Genomic DNA, 23,468 nt, shown 5'->3' on the forward strand with positions numbered 1-23,468 from the left:
TCCACAGCTCAGGGCTCTTGATTGCTTCTTGCCTGTAAAACCACACCTAGGTGCAGGTCCTCTGCTCAGTCCATCCTGAGTCTTTGACCTGGAACTGGGTAGTGAGCAATAGAGCTGCTTCTTGACACTTTTTCTGTAGCTCTGGGATTTTTTCTCACCCTGATATACATCCTCCCTTTGTGCTGAAATGCTCTGCCTGGTCCTTCCTTGCTAGAGCCTTTCCCAGTGTTAGCAGACTTCCCTGTTTCCCTAAGTGGAAAAATGATACATGATTTTTTTTCCCCCTTTGATTTCTTGATTAGTATTGGGCCTGGTACGTTTTTGTTTTAGAACCATTTGGAGGAGTAGTTGGGGGGAGAGAGGGAATTGACTTCACTGTACTTCTACCTGCCACTCTGCTCTCTTTGCTCTGTTCTTCTCCCGAGAACTCTTGTCCATCATTGCCAATGGTCTGCTGTACATGTGTACCTTGAAGTCCTGTCAGCATCCCAAATTTAACATATTCAAAATAGAATTCATATTGTCCCCAAACCCATCTCTCCTGTTGTAGTCTTTTTTCATGACTCTTCATGAACCTATTTGGGTTTTTCCTGACAAAGATACCAGGGTGATTTGCTATTTCCTTCTCCACCTCATTTTACAGATGAAGAAACTGTGGCAGACAAAGTTAAGTGACATGCCCAGGTCACACAGCTAGTAAGTGAGGTTAGATTTGAACTCAGGAAAATGAGTCTTCCTGACCCCAGGGCTGGTACTCTATCCATTGCAGCACCTGTCTCTCCTTGAGAATTCTGTTTCTGTCTATTTCCCTCCTATGTTTCCTGTTACCCACGTTCACGTCCCTGAAGTCAGCCTTACCTCTTATCTCCCATCCTAGTTCCATGTATCAAATCACGTGCTGAGTCCACACAGTCTCCACTTTTTTCCTTTCTTTGAACACAGGCACCACTCTTGGTTCTGGCCCTCTTTTTTCACTTCTCATCTGAATTATTTTAATGGTCTCCTAATTGTTCTCTGCTGTTTTGAGTCTCTTCCTTATCCATTCTGTCCTCCACACTGTCTGTATCTTGTATGTACATAATTATTGAGCATGTTGTCTCTTCAGTGGAATGTGAGCTCTTTAACCATTGTTTTGTCTTCTTTTGTGTCCCTATGGCTTAGAGACCTGGAACATAGTAAGCACTTTATTGTTGTTGACCAGTTGCTTTCCAAATCTTAAAGAGAGGAAGAGGGACTGGACCTGAGATTTCACTGGTATAGGGGACTCCCAGATGAAGGTATCATTTGTACCTTCTCTGAAATTTGGAGACCTGGAGTTAAACTGTGTAGGTTTGCCTATCTCGTAGTTGTCAGAGGTAGAACTAGAATGAGTCTTCTGGCTCAGAAGCTAGCTTGATCTACTACTCCATGCTTCCTCAGAAACCTGGAAGTTCTCTTTAAGTGTCATTTATTTTCCTGGTTTTACATAGGGCTTCTGTGAGACAGAGAGAGAGAGAGAGAGAGAGAGAGAGAGAGAGAGAGAGAGAGAGAGAGAGAGAGAGAGAACTTGAAGACAGTTTAACCAAATTTGATGGAAGTGTAATGCATCCAAAGTAAAGTCAAGCCTCACAAATTTCTCAAAGACATATTCTATAAGGGACAAGAATTTGATTTGTGAAAAGTACTGTTGATTTAGCATTTAACATCACTTTGAATGGGTTTGTCCATTTCAGCTTCTAATTTTTTCACCACCATTGATCTCCCTGAGGGAGGGACTAAGCTCAGACCCCAGTGATATTAATTTGACAGTCAGTGATGTGAGAACATTTGTGTAACTAGGTTAACTCACTTACTAGCTGTGTGACCCTGGGCATGTCACTTAACTTTGTTTGCCACAGTTTCTTCATCTATAAAATGAGGTAGAGAAGGAAATGGCAAACCACTCTGGTATCTTTGTCAGGAAGACCCCAAATAGGTTCATGAACAGTCAGTTATGATGGGGGAAAAAAGACTACAGCAAAAGGAGAGATGAGTTTGGGTACAATATGAATTCTATTTTGAATATGTTAAGTAAAGCATTTGTGACCTAATTAGCTTAGATGTTTGACTTATGGAACTTGTTTGTTTTGGTTCTTTATTCCCTGTCCATAATTCACAAGTCATATACATGTTTATTACATTAAAATTTGGTTAGAATTTTGGTGCTAAATTTAGAAATTTGCAGTTTCATGTGTTGGCCAATTTGTTGCCCTTATCTAATGCCTGCCAGACTCCTGCTTTGCATTATCACTTGTTGAACATGTCTAATTTTTATCTTAGTTGATAACTTGTAGACATTCCCCAGAAGCAAAGCAAAATAAGGTCTTGCTTTTTTATTCTCAGCAACACAAACCCCAAGTGACACCTAAAATCTTACTTTACTGATTTACTATTAGTGGTTTTTCCTAATCTATTAAAATTCTATTGTTATTGTTCCAAGAGCATGAATTAATAGAAGGTAGAGCTTTTATAATTCTAAAATAAAATTTGCAGATTATTGATAAATTTCTTTTTTGGAATTGAATTTTTTTTCTTTTAAAGGAGGAATTAAAAATATTTGAATTTTTAAAAAGGGTTACAGGAGGAATTTGAGAAAAGTAATTGCTTATAAACACTGTGATATTAGCAGATTAAAACAAATAGTTTCACACTGCTTCACTTTGGCTCTACCCTAGAGTGGACTTATATCCCTGGGTGGTACTAAAATTAAATTGCCTTAGCCAGGTGCATCCAGACCCTTTTATTTAGGGATGTGCTTGAAGCCAATGTTACCTCTGTGAGCAGAAGATTCCAGACTCCATTTATATTGGTATTCATTTCAAAGTCAATTCATTTTAAAGTGGCTGGATCCTGAGAACTACTGAAAGCTATTCCCATATTCACCTGTCCTACTTATCCATTGAAACTTTAGATATGAAAAGTAATGCCAAGGAATAATTTTTTTTTAACCTGACACTTGAGAATTAGTTTGGCTTACAAAAAAGTTTAGGGCAGGAGGGTGGTCTACCAGTCTTTGTATTCTCTCTCTTCAAGCCAGCTTTGCACTTTGGCTCCATTGTAGCAACTAGCTTCCAAGAAATTTGTTGATATTTATGTGCAAACAAGGTGGTCTTATCCCATTGGGATATAGTATAACTATAATGAGAAATTGAGGGGGGGAAAAACCACTTAATTTCAGGGTTTGGTTTTTTTGTTTTAAAGAATGTTATATAAAGAATGTATCATGTGTTTACAAAATGTTTAAGTCAAAAAGAACAAAAGCAGAATTATGTGGAATGTAAATAATATAAGCCAACTAATTAAATGAAGCCTTTTCTGATTCCCACTAACTGCTAGTGCCCTCCCTTCCTAAACTACCTTGCGTTTGTTTTGTGATCTCTTATGTATATACATGTCATCTCTCCTGATAAACGTGTAATTTCCTTCAGAATCAAGGACTATTTCTTTTTTGTCTTTTTATCTTCAGCACTTAGCAGTGCTTGGCACATAGTAGCCACTTAATAATTGCTTTTTGATTAATTGATACTGGCTTTTGTTCTTCTGCTAACTATTATGCTCTCAAACTATGGTGCTGGAGAAGACTTTTGATGAAATAGGTCAATACTTAAAGAAATTAATTCAGGCTTTTCATTGGAAAGTGAAGTACTAATACTGAAACTGAAACTTGAAATACTTTGGCTATACAGTGAGAACACAAGACTTATTGGAAAAAACCATGATGTTGGGAAAGATTGAAATCCAAGGGAGAAGGGGACAGCAGAAGATGAGATGGATCATCATGGAAACAATAAACATGATCTTGGACAGACTTGAAGAGATAGTGGAGAATGGAGGGCTCTGGCCTGCTATGGTCCATGGGGTCATAAGGAGTTGGACACAACTTAACAAACTTTGTATTAAAAAGCCTCAACTAATTTTGGACTTGAGAAAGCCTTCTCATTTGATTCAGTCCCATAGTTAGTAAATCCTTAATAATTGAATATTTTAAAAATTTATATTAATCTAAATTAATAGACAGTAGTCCCAAACTCTGCTACTAACTTACAGTGTAGTCTTGGGCTACTCACTTTCTCTCTGATCTATAAAAATTAGGAGGATGAACTAGACAACTCTTAAGTCTCTTCTTTCAACTCTTAACGCTCTTTTGGTCTAAGTACAATATTTAGGTTAATTAAGTTAACAAAGTTTTGCAATAATAGAGGTTTTTTTAGTAGCTGCTTTACTAAATGTGTAATTAACACATCAGTTGGTATCTTTATGTGTTAATTGTTTCTAAGTGCTTAAAAATGGTTGATTCTCAAGTTGGTTAAACTTAATCTTTTCTCATTTACTAATTTTGCATAGAAAAACTTGTGGATGCAAAAATTTTCAACCTTACCTGATTTGTAGATTGGTGGAGTTTTTCATGTACAGAGTAGAAATGGCTTAGTTTTTAGCAGTACCTTTTAGATATAAGGCATCTGAGAAAAGGAAATATTTACAAATATGTAAATTCTTTTCTTTTTAAAATAAAATGCCTTTATATTGAGCCTATACACAGCTTCTGATAGTTTCAGGTAGTTCAACTAAAAAGATTTTAGAATGGTTTTGTATTTTTTTCTTGCAGATGTATTCAATATTATATTCAGCTAAAAACCATTTCCAGTTCAATACTGTATACTGTTGGTAGTACATATCTATGTCATCCAACACAGAATGTGATAGCAACTAGTTCGAAAACCAGAGGGTATATCTGATCCTTGAACTGCCCATTAAAGCCATGTAATATTGGATTTTTTTTTAAAAGCAGCAGTGTACTTTAAAAAACAGGGTGCAACATAGTATTTCCATATTTCCATCTGATTTGAAGAATGTAAATGATGTTAAAAGTCCAGCTTATGATGTAACTCATCTTTATCCAAACTAAAATTACTGTTAAAATAGTATTACATGCTGGAGCCTGTAGTTTCAACAGGTCACACTTTACATTAAAGATCAAAATAACTGTGGCCTGTATCCTTTCCACCCAGGCTTAAGAAACTTGATAACTTAGTGGTACAGCCAAATTGGGGGGGGGGATAAGTTTCCTGTCTTGATTGTAAGACATGTTAGTTTCTGTTATGAATGTTATTCCTTTAGTTATTATTGTTGGTGAGACCAAAGTGGTTCTGGGATTTGGGTTTAGGTCGATTGAGCTCCTTGTATGCAGGAGCACTACTTTGATAATTAGAAATTCTCTTTCCCAGTTTTAGGAAAAAATATATCTGTCAAGCATGTGGCTCATTCAAGAATGACCAGGTGAAACCTCATCTGAAAAGACCTTGATTTTGGTAAAGATTGAAAGTAAAGGGAGAAGGAGACAGCAGAAGATGAGATGGGTCGTGGAAACAACAAACATGATCTTGAGCAGACTTAGAAAGATAGTGAAGGATAGAGGGGCCTGGCCTGCTATGGTCCATGGGATCATGAAGAGTGGGACACAACTGAACAACAAAAGGGTTTACTAGCCTTTGTATTAAAAAAACCCCTCACTTATTATAGACTTGACAAGGCCAGTCAGAATTATTTGATCAGCAAGAATCATCTTCTGAGCAGTCTCTTCTGAGAGCTTTTCTGTGACTTTACTGCTGCCTATACAGGAATATACCCTGTAAATGTAAAATGATTGTAAAGCCCAGCCAGAGAAGATTGGATAGAGTAAATTGGTTGCTACTCATCTAAGTCTAGAATAGGGATTGTGATTAGATATTAATATAATTTAGCCTTAAGATGCAGTGGGGAAATTTTGGCTTACTTAGGGAATTTTTAGGTTAGTTGTGAGAGAAGTGGGGGAAGATTCCTTCTGATCTCTGTATAGCAGGGGTTCTTGGGGCTTGAGACCTTTTAAAAAAAATTTTTTTTAATAACAGTACTTCAGTGTAACTGATTTCCTTTTAGTCATATGTATTTTATTTTGTGTCTTTATTATTTTCTGTGCTTAATATTCCAAAAAGGGATCCATAATTTCCACCAGACTGCCAAAGGAGTCTGTAACTCTACTTTAAAGGATCAACTTAGTATGATGAAGAGCCTTAAAAATTATGAACTCTTTAACTATAAACCTGCAGCACTAGTTTGTTCAAAGCCAGAATTGTGAGTTTCTAGAAACTAGGAAATAGATCTGGATCTTCAAATTCTTTGCCTAAGTGGTGAAATTGACTTTATTTTTTAAATGCTTGTATTGTTTGCTGAGCCTAGAACTCATTACCAGACATACACCCTGCAGCATTTTGTCAACTGGATTTTTAAAAACTTAGCATTAACCAGAATGTAGGTTTGAAGCAGTATGAAACTACAAACAGATGCTTAGCCACGACCATGTCAACAGTGTAGGTGTAATAAACATAAATGAGATACATTTGCAGATGTACTCATTGTATCTCAAACAACATGACTGTTTGAGTGAATATCTACTTAAAGGATGTTCAGGAGTTATAACTTTATATATTTGATTGATACTGTTAACAGAAATTTTAAAGATTAATTTTTAGTTAGGATAAGTTTCTGTGGAAATTTTAATTATTGTGAATCATGATGTGCAGCTAAAAAAAGGTATCATATCTGAAATAATTCCTTGTGTTAGAGATTTACTTAATCTTTTATTTGGGGGTATTATAAAAATATATTTCAGAATTTGTATATGCAGTAGTTCTTCCCTGTGAAAAGTTTAAGTTTCGCATTTAAAACTTATGTTTGATGCCAGATTTTATGTACATATATAACATCTTCCACTTTTCCTTGCTTTGAATTGGATAAGATAATAGTGGGGTTCCTGAAAAGTCAGAGGAACAAATTAAATAAGTCTAATGAAAATCCCAAGGTGTGTGTATCTCCCAGTTGAAACTGTTGATCCTTATGTGCTATAATATCTGCCTTGCCTGTTTCCTTCAGGTTGGTATTTGAGCTTCATTAAACAGGTGGAACAAAATAGGAAGTAGTTTTCATGGCCTGTAGGGTTTACTGCTTAGTAGAAAAGCTATGATTGTTAAAAGTCACAGCATAATGAAGTGAGATGGTAATGAAAAACTTAGGACACACTGGCTGTGTAACTGTATTTATAACTTCATTAGTCAGTTTAAACAGGCTGGCTTGCTTACTTTTTGTGTGTGAATGGTACTTTCTGATAGCAAGGTCCCCATACTATTCAGAAGGTAAATCCTGTTTCTGCTGAGAATAGTTATTTGCCTACTTTAAATTCAAACCATTGCTTTAAATTTTTTTGCATTTATTAATGCTGTTTGTTTTTATTTCTTACTCATTTCTGAATATACTCCTCACCCTCACCTTCCCAATCCAGTGAGCCATCCCTTATAATAAAGATTAAAAGGGGTGGAGGGGTTTTATGCAGCCAACATTTTAGGGCTGTGCCTAACTGTACGTGCAGTACTACACACACGTATTCTCTCTGTCTCTCTCACTCTCTTTCTCACTTTAATTTAAGGAATTAGGTATATTTTCTCAACGCCTTCCCCAGGACCAAACTTTAGTCATAATCACATAGCATTCAGTTTTATTTTGTTGCCCTTTTCAGTTACATGGGTATATTATCATCCTGGTGTTGCTTGCTTAACACTATATTAAATCATAAGTCTTCTCATGCTTCTCCTTATTCTTCATGTTCGTCATTTCTTACAGCCCCATTTTGTGTTTAGCCATTTCCTATTTGATGGGCACCTATTTTGTTTCCAGTCTTTTCAAGGCATTCATTTTAAAGAGAAAATACTTTATCCCTATCATGAAAGAAAAAGGGTAGAGTTCCTATTTGTGGACAGAGTTCTTGTGAATAGTCCACATCTAAATGTGTGTTAAGCATTGTCATTTTTATCACCAACAAAATGTGTATGACTCCGTATAATAAACATAACTTCTATAGACTAAATAATATTTAACATTTTTCAGATATGTTAATGCTTATTATGATAAATACAGCAAAAAATTCACTTAAAACCATTGCCAAATTCATAGTAACTTGTATGCTAATGATATAGTAACGATCTTGAGGTCTATGAAATCTTTTTTTTTTTTTAACCTTAAAAGAAGGGAGGAATCTCCATACTTGAAAAGGTTGGGACACACTGGAATACATTTAGATCACTTTTATGTCGAGTCCTACATTTACATCATCTCTGCTTTTCTGGAATTAGTTCAAGATTTGGAGAGAAGGGTTTGTTTGGGGGAGTTTCCCTCTATTTATCTCTAAGTAAACATATGTTGCAGCTGGGTTTAAATTGCCAGTGTCATTTAAATGTGTAACTGACCCAGGAATTTCATGTATAGCAAAGGAGAGAGACCCTGTTCAACTTGAGACATGAGGTACTTGAGGGAAAAGGTGCGTAAATATTGAAGCTTCACTCTTTTTCTTGGTCTAGAGCTGTGATTTCACTGCAACTTTTCTGTAGCTTTTACTTAAGAGATTCTCAAATGCTGAGAAGCAGGCGTGCCCGTGCTCCCAAAACTAATATGTGTTTGTGGAAAGTTGATCTGGGTCTAATTCTAAAGCTGGCTGTCTCCACTACTTCCCCTTACTGCTAAGAAAAGATTATATTTTAAGTTTTAGTCACTGAAATTTACTGCCTTGTAAATCAGCACTGATTCTCTCTTTTTTTCCTTTTTTTTGTGCTTTTTGGTAAGGCAGTTGGGGTTAAGTGACTTGCCCAGAGTCACACAGCTAGTGAGTGTTATGTATCTGAGGCCAGATTTGAACTCAGGTTCTCCTGACTCCAGGGCTGGTGCTCTGTCCACAGCACCACCTAGCTGACCCTCAGCATTGACTTTTAAAGACAGATGGAACTTTAGAGATCATAACTAAGTTCCAGCAAAGTTAAATGAGCTGTCCAATGTAACATATTTCAGCAGAGCTAGCAATAAAGGTGAAATTGGAGCCACAATCAGATGTTTTGGGATTTTTTTTAATGAAGTGAACTAAACTACTCTTTTTTTGGCAATATAAATGTATAATTTATAGAGTCACATGAAAGGAGGGGAGAAGTGTAATTCAGAACTCAATATAGTCTACGTATGTAATGATTTATATATAAAACTATATACCAGCAATGCATTTGATTCATTAGTGATGAAATTGTTGGCAGAAATAATTTTTGGTTTTTCATTAGAATGACATTGTAGAAATGTCCTATAAGGGCATGTGTATGTGTGTGTTTTTAAACCGAGTGGAGCAAAATGTTCAAAAATGGTACCATATCCTATAGAAATTAAAGATGTGTAAGACTTAAACTTTCTGAATGTATAGATTGGCCTCTTAAATATAGTATCCTTTAGTGGATTGTTCTTTTGAATGGTGTGTAGCCAAAAATACAGTTTCAAAGATTATTTCAATGGAAAAGTCTATGGAATACATAGCTGCTTTTTCTTTTTCTTTTTTTTAAGAAACTATAAATACTTTTCATTAACTAGAACTGGATGAATCTCACCAAACACTACTCAAATGAAAAATAATCCTCTTTTCACTGAGTTCTTTTTTCCCCTTTTTGGTTTATCTCTTCTAGAGCCTAGCCCAACTAGAGAACCTGTGCAAGCAGCTCTACGAAACTACCGACACAACAACCCGACTCCAGGCAGAGAAAGCTTTGGTTGAATTTACCAACAGTCCTGATTGCCTGAGCAAGTGCCAGCTCCTCCTGGAAAGAGGGAGTGTGCGTATGATCTGATGGTTTCTGAAGAGTAGTGGAAAGCTAAGGAAAAGCACATAGGGCCGCTTTAACTTAGGGGAAGGGATAGAGTACGCAAAGAGTTTGGGAAGATAGGGGTACCTGCACTGGTTTTTTGCTTTGATATGGTGTTGTTTTCTCAGGCATTCTATCTATCATGATCCTGTTGGTTGAAAAAAGATATTAGTCTGACTTGTAGTTGTAGTAACTGTCTACTCTGTGATTTTAAAATACATTATATTTCTCTTTCCATAGAAATTGGCTTTACAGTGAATAGATCATAGAGGACAAACATTGCTATAAGGAAAATTATTTTTTAAATTAATTTTTTTCTCTTTGTTATCTTAAACTAGTTTTTTTTGGAACTCTGCTTCAGTTTTTATACTTAATTTACTAATAAAGTTTACGTTTAAGTAGAAATGATTTAATATTAGTAGCTGCTTTCATATACATATTTAAATGCCTTCTTTTTCCTGTTATTCGAAATATTAGCTAAAAAAAATAACCTTAAAGTAGTTATTTAGTTATGCATACAAAAACCCTGAATCACAGAAGGCTTATATAATTTGCCAATAAAGTCTTATAAGAAAGAGGCCACTAGGTGAAGCAATGGAATGGAGCACTAGGAATGAAGTCCGAAAAGACCTGAGTGCAAATTTGGCCTTAAAATTCTTAGTGTGACCCTGGGCAAGTCATTTAACACTGTTTGCCTCAGTTTCCTCAGTTGTAGAATAAGAATAATAGTACGACCTGGCTGCAAGGTTGTTGTGAAGATCAAATGAAATATTATCTGTAAAGTGCTTAGTCCAGTACCTAGCACATAGTAGGCACTACAGACACGCGCATGCGCGCTTGTTCCCTTTCCCTCCCCTTGATTTCCACTTTTCTTTTTATGTTCTAGAGTTAACCCCAAAAGATTTCATTAATGAAGATTAATTTATAGGTATCCTTAAATTAAGGAATATAAAGCCTGGGAAATGTGACTGAGTGTGACAAGTTAGTAGTCAAAGAACATATACCCCTTTAGTCTGCAAAATAATTTTTTGATGTGTCATTTTTAAATGTGTTCAAACAGCTTTAAGGTGTCTCTGCAAGTAATGCTTAAAACTACTTGGTCATAAGATACAGTATAGTTCTAATTACCACATTATACAGCCTACCAAACATTATACATCATTTCATGATGTCTTTAGTTCTCTTCAGAATGAAGGACAAACAACAAACCTTAATGAACCTCTGAAATTAAATCTACCGCCTTGTAGTGAGACCTCTAGTTCATTTTATTGCCCATATTCTACACATTTGTGTCTATGCATCTGAGGCCATGAGTACTTATTGCTCCTCCTGGATGTGGCCTTTTGTAAATTATTGAGCCTTTCTACTCTTCTTTTTCCTTTGTCACACCTGTTCTTGGTAGTATCTGGTTTAGTGGATTTCTGTGACCATCCTCTCTCTGCTTTCTTTCCACACAATTTTCAGTTCAAAGACCTCTTGATAGAATAAATCTCTAAAGAAATGAAGTTTACTAGCCCTTGTATGAGGTGTTTGATCCTTGGCCAAAGGCCCATCATTCCTACATCTGAAGTCCCAAAATCCAAATCCCCTTCTTCAACACTGTCTTCTTAACCACCTCTTCTCATTCCATGTCTTCTTTTCTCTTCTGAAGATACGTTAATAATGGAGTTGAAAATAACACCTATGCCCATGAGGTCTTTAGTTTCTTACCTAGGGCTTCATGTTCTCTAACATTGATTTTTAGGATCCTTTTCTAGATCACACACTGATCTTGCTCAGTCTGAGTGAGAAATATAAACCGTATTTTGTGTCGTGGATTCAAGTTCAGTCAATTTTGCATGTTAGATACATAGGTGTCCATTTCTATTATATTTTAAAATAACACTTAACATTAATGGACAGCCTGGTGGCCTAAAAATGCACCTGTATTCACTCAATTATTTGTGGCTCTTTATTAAATCACTTTTTCATAATGACCTTGAGCCTGTTCTCTGCTTATTATCATGTTATAACCACATGGAAGAATTCTTACAAGGTTCTTTCAAGTGAATTATAATTAGGTGGAATGGTTGCTTTTCCATGAGAATGGTTGTTCATTAAAACCTGTACTTGAGTGTGGTGATTCTGCTTTTTATCTCCAGGGTTGATTTTTATTTTTCATAAATTAATTTTATTAATTATACTTTAAAGCTCACTTGACACTGAGTAGCATGTACAATTCTCAGGTCTGTAATTGGATCAGTAACCATGCTGATGGAAAGGTGTCATTTTGAGATAACTATACATCATGATTTCTAATTTTTTACTCTTATACTATACATACTAAGAATATTTTGAGATAAAAGTCATCAGACATTCTTAGTTTTAAGTAGTATGAGTGACATCTGCTTCTCTGACCAGTTCAGATAGCCTTTCATACTTTTTAATGTATCCTTTATACTTCCCTTTGCTCAGTGTTATGATCTGCCACCTCATTATTTAGCAGATATCTGAATTGGGTTCCTTATTATGGTGGAGCCTTTTGGTTCACACCAATTGGTTAAATTTATTTATTGTGTTACCAGATTGAAGCTATATGTGCTTATCCTTAGCATGCTGTTTGACACTTATTTATCCTTAGAATATGTGCTATATGAATTTCTAAGATTAAAATGCATCAAAATTAATTACTGCTTTTAAAGCAGAATTTGAGCAGCAAGTAAATACAATAAATAAGAAGTCTTCTCCTGATTTATCAAGTGAGCTTTTCATTTTGAAACTCAGACTTTCTTGATTTGTTTTCACAGTCATCATACTCCCAGTTATTGGCAGCTACATGCCTTACAAAGCTTATATCACGTACAAACAACCCTTTGCCGTTGGAACAACGGATAGACATTCGTAAGTACAGAATTTTCCACACTGAAGCAAATAAATTGCTGTTATTAGTACTGCTTTGAGTAGGGGCTAAATATATATCTTTGCTTGGTAAATGTTCTGAAAATCGCTACACATTAGATTATTAAGACCTTTATAAATGGTGAGGATGCATATAGATTTGTATTTGTGAAATAGTGGTGAAAATCTAGTTAATTTTGTAGGTTACCTCCCTCATCTTTTCTTTATCTGGGATTTTCTTCTTTGATTCAATCTTTATAGGCACCAGTAAATAAGAAATATATCAGTAAAGGTTGTGCTTTTGTCAAGGACATTTTCTTTAACTTCCTAGGAATGCCTACCTTTATGTTTCCCTGCATATAATATAAAACCCTTATATGTAGAAGATTCATAAATCTGGAACTACTTTTGAAATTTTAGCTACCATTTTTTAATAAAATAACAGGAACCATGAAATTTTAGAATGAACTATTCATGTTCACAATTCTGTGACAATCCAGTATTTGTAAAGAATGACACCTATTTGCCAACGTCTGCTATCACACTCATTATTTCTGTATTGTAGGGAACTATGTGCTCAACTACCTTGCCACTCGTCCAAAGCTGGCTACTTTTGTGACCCAAGCACTTATTCAGTTATATGCTCGAATTACAAAGCTGGGTTGGTTTGACTGTCAGAAGGATGAATATGTCTTCAGAAATGTAATCACAGATGTCACAAGGTTTTTACAGGTGAGATTTTTTTTTTATACATTGCCACTTCTCCCCCATTCTCTGAAAGTTAAATTATTCAACTGCCTGAGATAGCAGCAGCAGCTTTCTCAGGAATATAGTAGCTTTAGCACCTGAAGTTCCTATGCAGACCCTCTGCCCCAAATACAGAGTGAAAATGATAAGCACAAAGCCAAACCTTGTTGCCTTCTATTTCCCACCAGGATAGTGTTGAACACTGCATCATTGGAGTGACGATTCTATCTCAGCTAACCAATGAAATTAATCAAGTAAGTGCTACAGCCTTCCTCATTGAAGTAAGTGTTCTATTTTTTCTTTAGTATTGCTGTTTTCTGCTGTGTGTGGGATGATTTTTTTTGGCAGTTGTGTGCTTTTGCGGTAAGTGATTAATGTCCTTTCTGGAACAGAATTGGTTGGTTGGCTTTTTCTCTACATGCACAACCTTCCTCAGTCTTATTACCATATTCTTCTTTTCCATTTCCAAGTATTTGACTGCTTTTCCGGTTTCCTTAGTGATGTTAATGTTCATTGTTAAAGATAAGAGCCATGATGCTGAGGCACACTATTCGGTGTTAGCAGCATTTTGCCAGGGAAAGCAATTCAGTCCAACAGGATGAGTCACCAGATCCTTGCCTGCATCCTTTAGGTGCCTCTCTGTTCCTCTACACATTATTATATCTTTATATTCACTTAGCAGTCTCAACTATCTTAACTGTTATTAAAGTTATTGCCCAGAACACTTTCAAAATACATAAAATAATCTGTTTTGTACTAAAAACTTTAAAAACACTAGGGGGAAAGTGGCTATTTTTAATTGACTTCACAAATTAGTTCAAACAAAATGTTTTTCTGCCCTTTATCTTGGGACCTAGCCAGAATTTGCTAATGGAAAATGAATTCTAGATCTTTCTAGTTTGTTCATTTGTTAAATAGGCCAGTATTAATTCATATTAGATGTACCCCTCCTTTAAGTTGTCAGCAGATTAATTATATTAATCATGCTATTGCTTATAGTTTTGCACACATTTTTCTTAACCCTGGCTCTGAGAAAATCTAACTTAAGCTAGTGATTTAAGTTTTGCAGTTTATAGTCTACTAAAGTCCATATCATGTTGTTTTGTTGCATGTAGTTCCTATTAAAATTAGTAGTAGATAAGCATGAGTTATCTGAGCTAGCATACAAAATTTCCTGGGTTCTTCACTTTCATTTTTAAATATTAGCTCCGGAGTTAGCAGCGTGATGTTCCGGTTAAGTAGCTTAACCTCTCTGTAAAAAGGTTATAACTCTCTGAGGCCCCTTTGAGCTTTAAATTCTATGAGTCTGTAAAATACATTCATGCTATTAAAGTGTTGCAACACATTTTATTGTCTTATCCTTCAGAAAGGATCGAGTCAAGCATAGATTATGCTTCACATTTAGACCCATGATGTATAATATATTTCTGTCTCAACATTTAGAAATAATAAATTGTTTATTGCGTATAATCCAGCAATATATTGCCCAAAACACATAGATGCAGAAGTAAGGTACTAGATTTGGAAAGTATTTTCAACATCAAATGAGATGATATATGTAAAGTGCTTTGTTATTATCCACACATATTTTCAAGTTGTTATTTTCCATTGTGTTATAATTGCTGGATTTAAGACAGAAAGTACAATTCAGTGGAAGTTTTACAACTTCCTTCGACTCCCCCACATAGAATAAATTGAAAGGAGTTCCGTGGCTTGATTTTCCTTTTCCCAAAAATAATTGCTATATGACTCTTAGTGGGGCCAAAAGAAAACTAGCTTCTTTGGGACATAGCTAGTATGATTACTCTGTGAGTTTCCAGAGCAAATTTCCAGGAAAGCAATAAGTTGCTGAAGAAGTACATAAGTACTATAACCTACATATTTGTCACTTGGTTAGTGCTCTTGCATATTCAAAAGAAGCAGAAGAAACAGTCTTGGCCTAAATGAAGTTTATGGCTAGGTGGGAAATCAAGACCCATAAGAGAAATCAATGAGAGAATCATACAAAACAGCATATAATAAAGTGATAATATGTGTGATATAGACTGTTAAAACTAAAGTCTTACTTTAATGCCTCATTATGCTATCGAGGGAATGGATCTTGGGCTCGAAAGGCTGTGCTAGTGGAACATAAGTTCTTTCAGGTCCATCCTGCCAAGCTAGAGATATTTTGAGTAGGGCATGGTGACAAGTCTTAGGTCTCTTTTCTGAGGACCAGCCTAGCTAAGTCTTAGAAAATATTGTAGGTTGGTCAAACTACACTAAAATTTTTGGCCTCAGTAATTCTCAAGGACTATCTTTTCAGCTTTAGAAGGATTTCAGTCTGAGTCTGGGGGGCAAGAGGAATCCTTACATTGATTTAATCACAAGTTCTTAGTTATTAAAGTACTGTGTATATATAGGTAAACTGTATTTTACTACAGTTAGTAGTAGAAGAGTTCAGATGAGAGAAAGATCAAAATGAAGTGAGAATTGAATTAATATATTGAATTTCCAAGTTAAACAGTAAATTTAGCACTTGGTAGTTGATTGATTGAAATACAAACCTTGTTGCAGTGTCCACTTTTGAGATTCAGCTATAACCTAATGAGAATCATTAACATCTGTTAATTTAGTAATATTAATAATATTACTTGGCTAAGTTGAGGGGGAAAGAAAAATTTTTTTCTGTTAAATTCTTCATCTCAGTTCTTGTTGTTTGTATTTCTTCATAAAATCTATAGTGATTTCCTTTTTGATTGCTGGAACCTAATTATTCTCCATTATTTCCCTTTGTTTGTTCCTCATGATAAAAGGGCATATAAGTATATAAAATATAGACTGTAATTGAAAGTATTATTTTCAGTCTTTCACATGGAGCATATGGGAAGAAGTTAGTATTTTTTAAAATATTTAGAATTTTTTTTCCTGTTTTGTGTTTTGGTAATGAATTCTAAACTTGCATTTGGTTAATTCGCTTTCCGCACAGGCAGACACCACCCATCCTCTAACCAAACATAGAAAAATAGCCTCCTCTTTTCGAGATTCATCATTATTCGATATCTTCACTCTCTCGTGCAATTTACTAAAACAGGTGAGATTGAAGGTTGGGTCCTGCCTTATATATTTGGGGAAAGGAATAGTAATTTGAGGTGTTAATATTTCTTTCTATTTAGGTGTTAATCCAATCCAACAAAAATTTATTAAATACCTACTATGGACAAGGAATCCTGCCTGAGTACTGGAGATATAAAGACAAAATGAAAAACATTGCCCCTCCCTCAGAGAGCTAACATTCTTCTGGGAAGAAACTTAGGCATCTTCTTTAGTCACTGTCATCTTCTGTATCCTCAAGAAACACCTTGGTACAGTGGAATGTCTGCTTGGATTTAGAGTCAGAAGACCTGGGTTCAAATACCACTTTCATCACTCATAAACCTGTGTGATTTAAGGGATGGCACTTACCCTGTCTAGGCCTCAGTTTCCCATCTGTAAGATGAGGAGATTGTACTAGATGACCTTTATGGTCTCTTCCAGCTCCAAATCTGTGATTCTGCATAGTTCCTATTTTAGAGGATTTTTAGAGTACTGTACCACATTGATAATTATTACAAGCCTGTATCCTCCAGCAAGTCCAGAGTAGGTAATTGGCTGTCTGTCCATCCTATTCTCTTTTCTTAAGGAGATTTTGTTTATAAGCAAAGTTTAAAACCTTATACCTTTTTTTGAGACCTAGGTCTCTCTAGCTTGACCAGGTTGGAAGTGTAGCACCATTGCCTAATCCTACAGCTCATTGGTATGGTAGTTTAATCTACTCCCTTTTTCCAGCCTGGGCCAGTTCATCCTTCCTTAGGCAATCTGGTGGCTCTCTTCCCACGGGCTCATTTTATTAGTGCCAGATTTATTATGGACATCCAGTCAATTTTAGTCCTACTATAGCTTAGAACTCAAGAGAACCGCTAGTGTCAGCCTCCCCTGGCAGTAGGGATTACAGATATGCACCACCACTCAAAACCATAATTTTTAAAATAAAATAAAACCTTCATGTAAAAAGTGTAAGCACAATGGTACTTAACTTCCTCATACTCTGGGAACAGGTTTAAGCTGCACAGTGTTAATACACAGAAACCAGGCCGGTTTGACTATCCCCCACCGCATGGAGTGCAGTAGATAAACAGGCAACATCTGTAAGAAAGAGGAATTTTAAGGTTGTTTTGAAACATACATTCAGGTTTACTAACCTGGAGGGGGAAGCCAATAATACATAAGGAAATTACTTTTTTAAAATGAGGAAGTTGATTGGTTAAAAGGTGTATTATTTATTGATAGAAATGAACTAGCAAGAGAGATGTTGTCTGCACATCACTGACTCCATTTGAGTACTTTGTCCCCTGTCAAAGGCTAAATGGAATTTGTGGGGTTGTGTGACATGGTTAAGGAAATAACCTAGCCTCCAATTTTTTCTGTTCATTTTTGTCGTTCTGTTCTCATTTTCCAGGATGCCCCAATTTTTAGAAACAAATCAGCGTTCTTTCTCTTTTTGTGCCCTTTTTCATCAGTTATTTCCACTGCTTCAGAATTCCCAAAGCATACCCAGGTCATACAACTTACCCAAAAAAGTGTTTTAGCCCACATTATTTCTCTTTATCAAGGAGAAGCATCCTATATGTCTGGAAGAAAGATGTCAAACACATGCACACCTGATAATACCAGTTGTAGTTAGCTGAAGTAGTGACGGAGATATATGGATACTGTCACCCTCATGAGCTCCAATTACCACCTACCTCTTTGGCTATGTATCTTGAACTCAAAACTTTCCGCTTTTTTGGACATAAATACTGTTGGTAAAATTATATTTATGTCCTTATCAGAAAAGTATGTGCAGTAAGCTGAGGAACTTTTTTTTGAGACTTGTTTACAGTTCCATCTCCAATATGAGACCTGCCAGGAGCTAACTCGCCTTTGGCCTACAAATGAATTCACTTGGTATCACACTGTGATTCAGAATTTCTTTTTTCATTATGTCAATAAAAAAATCTGGTGTGCCGTCTTAGGAGTTTGGCATGTCTTTTTAAAAAAGTGAATCTATAGATTCTGACTTGAGATCATGTTGCCTAACACTTCCTTTTCTGCAAGGATTGATTAAAGATGCCCAGGCTTGTAAAAAAATGATATACCAAACATGGAAATTTCTCCATCCCCCTCAGGCAGTATGAATTCCCTGAGCCATATTTCATTATTCTCTCCCCTCCCTATCCCCACTCCCACCCCTTTTCCCCCATGGCAACACCTACCCTTTCTAAGAATGGTAACTCAAATGGTAGATAAGAAACTGCATGTTTTGGCTTATGGGTCAGTTTTTCTTAGCGTTGGCATCACTTGTGTTCCCTGAGTTCATCTTGCTCTTCCTTTGCTTCCCTTTAACCAAGTGTTTAGCAAGTGGTGGCTGTCTAGTCCATAGAAAAGGATTCTTTGCCAGATATTTATGTAAAACTGAATGATTACTTATCCATATATAAATGGGTTCTTTGTGGGGATATAATTTTAATCTGCTGAAATGGGAATATTCTTTCAAGCTCAACTACTTTTTCTTTATTCTGAGGAGGTAGTTTTTGTTTTGTGTGTGTTTAAAATCTCTTGATCTTTACAGGCTTCAGGAAAAAATCTGAATTTGAATGATGAAAGTCAGCATGGTTTGCTCATGCAACTGCTCAAACTCACGCATAACTGCCTAAACTTTGATTTTATTGGCACATCAACAGATGAGTCCTCAGACGACCTGTGCACAGTACAAATTCCCACTAGTTGGAGATCAGGTAACAATCAGAGAATTGGAAAAGAACCTCATCACCTGAAATAGATCTGTTTCTGAAACACAGTACTGACAAAACCATTCATGCATTGTCTCCTTTGGAAATCCTTGTTAAAGTTTGAGGGGGGAAATTGGGAGCTGTAACTGTTCACAGAGAATGAGAAAATTAAAGAAGCCAGATATGGCTCATGAGTAGAAAGCCTTGCTTGCATGTGACCTTCTTAGAGAAGATTTCCTTAAGGGGTGACTGCTCTAGAGAGGTTGGTTTAACCTCCTGTATTAATCATTTCAGGGACTTGTGTTTCTCATTTATTATTTTTATAGCATCTTTCTTAAGATCCTTCTCTGTTTGTATTTCTGAACATATGAAAATTCTCTTCAGCATCATTTTAATAGATCCTTTAATGCTACTTTGTTCCTATATTATCGGAGGCATAAATCTACTTCTTAAGGGATCTGAGAGGTCTAATCTAGCTTTGTAGCAATAAAGAGAACACTTTATATGAGAGTAAACATTTCTGCTCTCAGACTTTTTCTTTTTATATTCTGAGTAAGCATAAGGATATATTTACTTGGACATATTGCCAGAAGTATTCCGACAAATGGATGCAAACATACTTCATAAAGTGCTTTTTTCTATTTTTCTCAGCATTCTTAGATTCTTCCACCTTGCAGCTGTTTTTTGACCTATATCATTCCATCCCTCCTTCGTTTTCACCTCTGGTAAGTAAAAGTTTCTTCAGCATTGATAAATGAGCCTTATTCAAATATCTTTCAAGGCATTTGCTTATAGTTACACTAGGGATAAACCCTACTGAGAACATATGTTTGTTAGAAAGATTTTATTAAGCTTACTTTAGCCCAATTAATTCTGAATTAGTATTTTTTTCTTTTTAGGCAGTTGGGGTTAAGTGACTTGCCCAGGGTCATACAGCTAGTAAGTGCCAAGTGTTTGATCTGAGGTCGGATTTGAACTCAGATCCTCCTGACTTCAGGGCCAGTGCTCTATCCACTGTGCCACCTCCCTGCCCCTTAATTAGTATTTTAAAATATTTGTCTATCAACCAAACACTGAAGATGGTCAGGTCTTTTTTTAAGTACCATTATTAAATGTGAGTTTAGCCTGTACATCACTTTGCCATGAAGGAAAGTACTTCATCTTGTATAGTTGGACTGTTAAAAATCAGACTAACTCCTTCAGGCCTACATTATAGAAATAAGTGAAAGGTGTAATCTGAGCCCAAATGTGGATACCTACCCAAGATACCATTATGGGAATTGCTTGTGAATAACATGCTATCCTTTTAGAACAATCCTTAGCCTGGACAGACTCCTTTAAGTCCTAAAGTTTTGTTTGTTCATATACATGCACACCAAATAGCAAAGGAAGGAGAGTTTTATAGCTACATAATGAAATATTTACTGTTTTTCATTGTTTCTACAACAGAACTAAGGTTCCTAGATAACTTAATGCTTTTGCAGGTTACTGAAAAGCTATTCTTTTCCCTTTTTTTTTTTGAATATTTTCTTTTCTTTTTTTTTAAATATAAATTCATTTATTTTTAGTTTTCAATATTCACTTCCACAAGTTTTTGAGTTCCAAATTTCTCACCCCTCCCCCCACCCCAAGATGGCATGCATTCTGAATACCCTTCCCCTGGTCTGCCTTCTCTTCTATCTCTTCCCCCTCCCTTCTCTTATCCCCTTCCCCTTCTGTTTTCCTGTAGAGCAGGATAGACTTCTGTACCCCATCTCCTGTATTTCTTATTTCCCAGTTGCATGTGAAAACATTTTTTTTAAAACATGTGTTTTTAAAACTTTGAGTTCCAAATTTTCTCCCTTCCTCCCTTCCCACTCACCCTCATTGAAAAGGCAAGCAACTCAATATAGGTTGTACATGTGCAGTTATGCAAAACACTTCCATAGTAGACATGTTGTGAAAAACTAACTCTGTTTCCCTTAATCTTATCCTACCCTCCCATTTATTCTGTTCTTTCTTTTGACCCTGTCCCTCCTCAGAAGTATTTGCTTCTGATTACCCTCTTTCCCAATCTGCCCTCCTCTCTATCACCCCCCTGCTCTCTTGTCCCCTTCTCCCCCTATTTTCCTGTAGGGTAAGACAGATTTCCATACCCAATTGAATGTGTATATTATTCTCTCCTTAAGCCAAATCCTACGACAATAAGATTCCCTCATTCCCTGTCACCTTCCCCTGTTTCCCCTCCACTGTGAGAGACTTTTCTGGGGTTTTTTTTGTGAGATAATTTACCCCATTCTGTCTCTCCCTTTCTTCTCCAAGTATCATCCTCTCTCATCCCTTAATTTTATTCTCCAGATATGACCCCTTCATCTTCAACTCACCCTGTGCCCTCTAGCTATCTATATATACATACATACAATTTTTTTCCTTCAACTACCCTAATACTGACAAAGTTCTCATGAGTTACAAATATCATCTTTCCATGCAGGAATGTAAACAGTTCAATCTTAATAAGTCTCTTATGATTTCTCTTTCCTGTTTACCTCTTCATGTTCCACTGGAGTCCTGTATTTGAAAGTCAGATTTTCTATTTAGCTCTGGTCTTTTCATCAGGAATGCTTGAAAGTCCTCTATTTCACTGAATGACCATTTTTTCCCCTGAAGGATTATACTCAGTTTTGCTGGGTAGGTGATTCTTGGTTGTAATCCTATCTCCTTTGCCCTCCAGAATATTATATTCCATGCCCTGAGGTCCTTTAATGTAGAAGCTGCTAAATCTTGTGTTATCCTGATTGTGTTTCCACAGTACTTGAATTGTTTCCTTCTGGTAGCTTGTAATATTTTCTCCTTGCCCTGGGAACTCTGGAATTTGGCTACAGTATTCCTAGGAGTTTTCCTTTGGGGATCTCTTTCAGGAGGAGATCTGTGGATTCTTTCAATTTCTATTTTGCCCTCTGGTTCTAATATATCAGGGCAGTTTTCCTTGATAATTTCTTGAAAGAGGATATCTAGGTTCTTTTTTTGATTATGGCTTTCAGATAGTCCAGTAATTTTTAAATTCTCTCTCCTGGATCTATTTTCCAGGTCAGTTGTTTTTCCAATGAGATATTTCACATTGTTTTCTAATTTTTCATTCTTTTGGATTTGTTTTACAGTGTCTTGATTTCTCATAAAGTCACTAGCTTCCAATTACTCTATCCTAATTTTTAAGGAAGTATTTTCTTCAGTAATCTTTTGGACTTTCTTTTCCATTTGGCCAATTTGAAAAGCTATTCTTGTAGCAGAAATGTTAACTCTGTGCAGGTAGATAAATGATGTGCTTTTTTATGGACATTTCTTTAGCTATTTAGCTAAGGCTGATGAAGTACAAAAAGGTTTGCTAAAAAGAAAAACATAGGCCATTAAACAGAAATCTAAAGCAATTAAACTATTAATTGCTTAGAGTTTTAAAGCATTAAATATGTATGTTGGCAAGAACAAGAGAGGAACCATTAAACTGGGCAGAGAACAATGAATCTAATTAGCAGCTGTGATCAACTTGATTCTGATGTTCCCACCTCATAATAAAACTGCCCAGATGCCCTGAGTTATACCTTCCTTGATCTTTCCATACCATTAAAATTGGAGAGCCCAATGAGGTATAAACAGATGCCATTTATAAGAGAGGAGGAAGGCTTCTTTAGTTGAGAGTATTTGGGTAAAATAACCAGTTGTACTATTTTCCATTCTTTTTTTCTGATTAGTTTCTTTCCATTTGTGTTTTTAGGTCCTATCTTGTTTAGTACAAATTGCTTCAGTCCGCAGATCGCTGTTTAATAATGCAGAAAGGGCAAAGTTTCTCTCTCATCTCGTTGATGGTGTTAAGCGAATACTGGAAAATCCACAGGTGAGAGTGCCACCTTTGGCAGTAGACTAGAAAAGAGTGTATCTTAAATTCTCCAGTGGTGTCAACCTTAAATAGAAGTAGAGCCACTAAGCCCATGGAAAACTCCTGATGAGCTTCATATTGACTTAAAAAAACACACACACACACACACAAATTAACATTATCTTTGTTTAAGTGTATTATTTATTTTGTTAAATATTTCCCAGTTACATTCTGTTCTGGTTCAGGCTACACTTCGAAGTATTGTGAGCTAGACTATATGTTTGACACCTGCTCAAGTATGTTTGCTTCCAAGCATACATAAGCTTGAGTTCTTACTCTTTGTGATGTGAACTTGGGGGGGGGGAAGGTTAACTCTGATTATTGTGGTAAACTGTTACAGTGCTAGATTTTAAAGGAAGGAAACATTTTAGCCACAACTGAGGCTATTAGCATAATAATCTCATATATAAAATTTCATAATATAGG

At 35.9% G+C, this 23,468-nt stretch overlaps 1 protein-coding gene across 3 annotated transcripts in view; it reads left to right on the top strand.

Moving 5' to 3' along the window:
* Window positions 1–23,468, top strand: part of XPO7 (exportin 7) — a 102,997-nt gene that overhangs the window by 54,363 nt on the left and 25,166 nt on the right. Inside the window, exons 1-9 of one of the 3 annotated variants that reach the window (XM_078149629.1) lie at window positions 8,259–8,365; window positions 9,543–9,689; window positions 12,506–12,599; window positions 13,162–13,328; window positions 13,532–13,624; window positions 16,312–16,416; window positions 18,973–19,138; window positions 19,784–19,857; window positions 22,881–23,000. In XM_078149629.1, coding sequence (XP_078005755.1) covers window positions 8,345–8,365; window positions 9,543–9,689; window positions 12,506–12,599; window positions 13,162–13,328; window positions 13,532–13,624; window positions 16,312–16,416; window positions 18,973–19,138; window positions 19,784–19,857; window positions 22,881–23,000 — 987 coding nt within the window. In that variant the 5' untranslated portion in view covers window positions 8,259–8,344. Of the gene's footprint in view, window positions 1–8,258; window positions 8,366–9,542; window positions 9,690–12,505; window positions 12,600–13,161; window positions 13,329–13,531; window positions 13,625–16,311; window positions 16,417–18,972; window positions 19,139–19,783; window positions 19,858–22,880; window positions 23,001–23,468 lie in introns of those variants that run through there. The other 2 variants (XM_020975713.2, XM_078149631.1) reach the window with 2 other exon arrangements.

The sequence above is a fragment of the Phascolarctos cinereus genome, unplaced genomic scaffold (genome assembly GCF_003287225.1).
Source record: "Phascolarctos cinereus isolate Bilbo 61053 unplaced genomic scaffold, phaCin_HiC Scaffold_2;HRSCAF=192, whole genome shotgun sequence".
NCBI classification, from domain to species: domain Eukaryota; kingdom Metazoa; phylum Chordata; class Mammalia; order Diprotodontia; family Phascolarctidae; genus Phascolarctos; species Phascolarctos cinereus.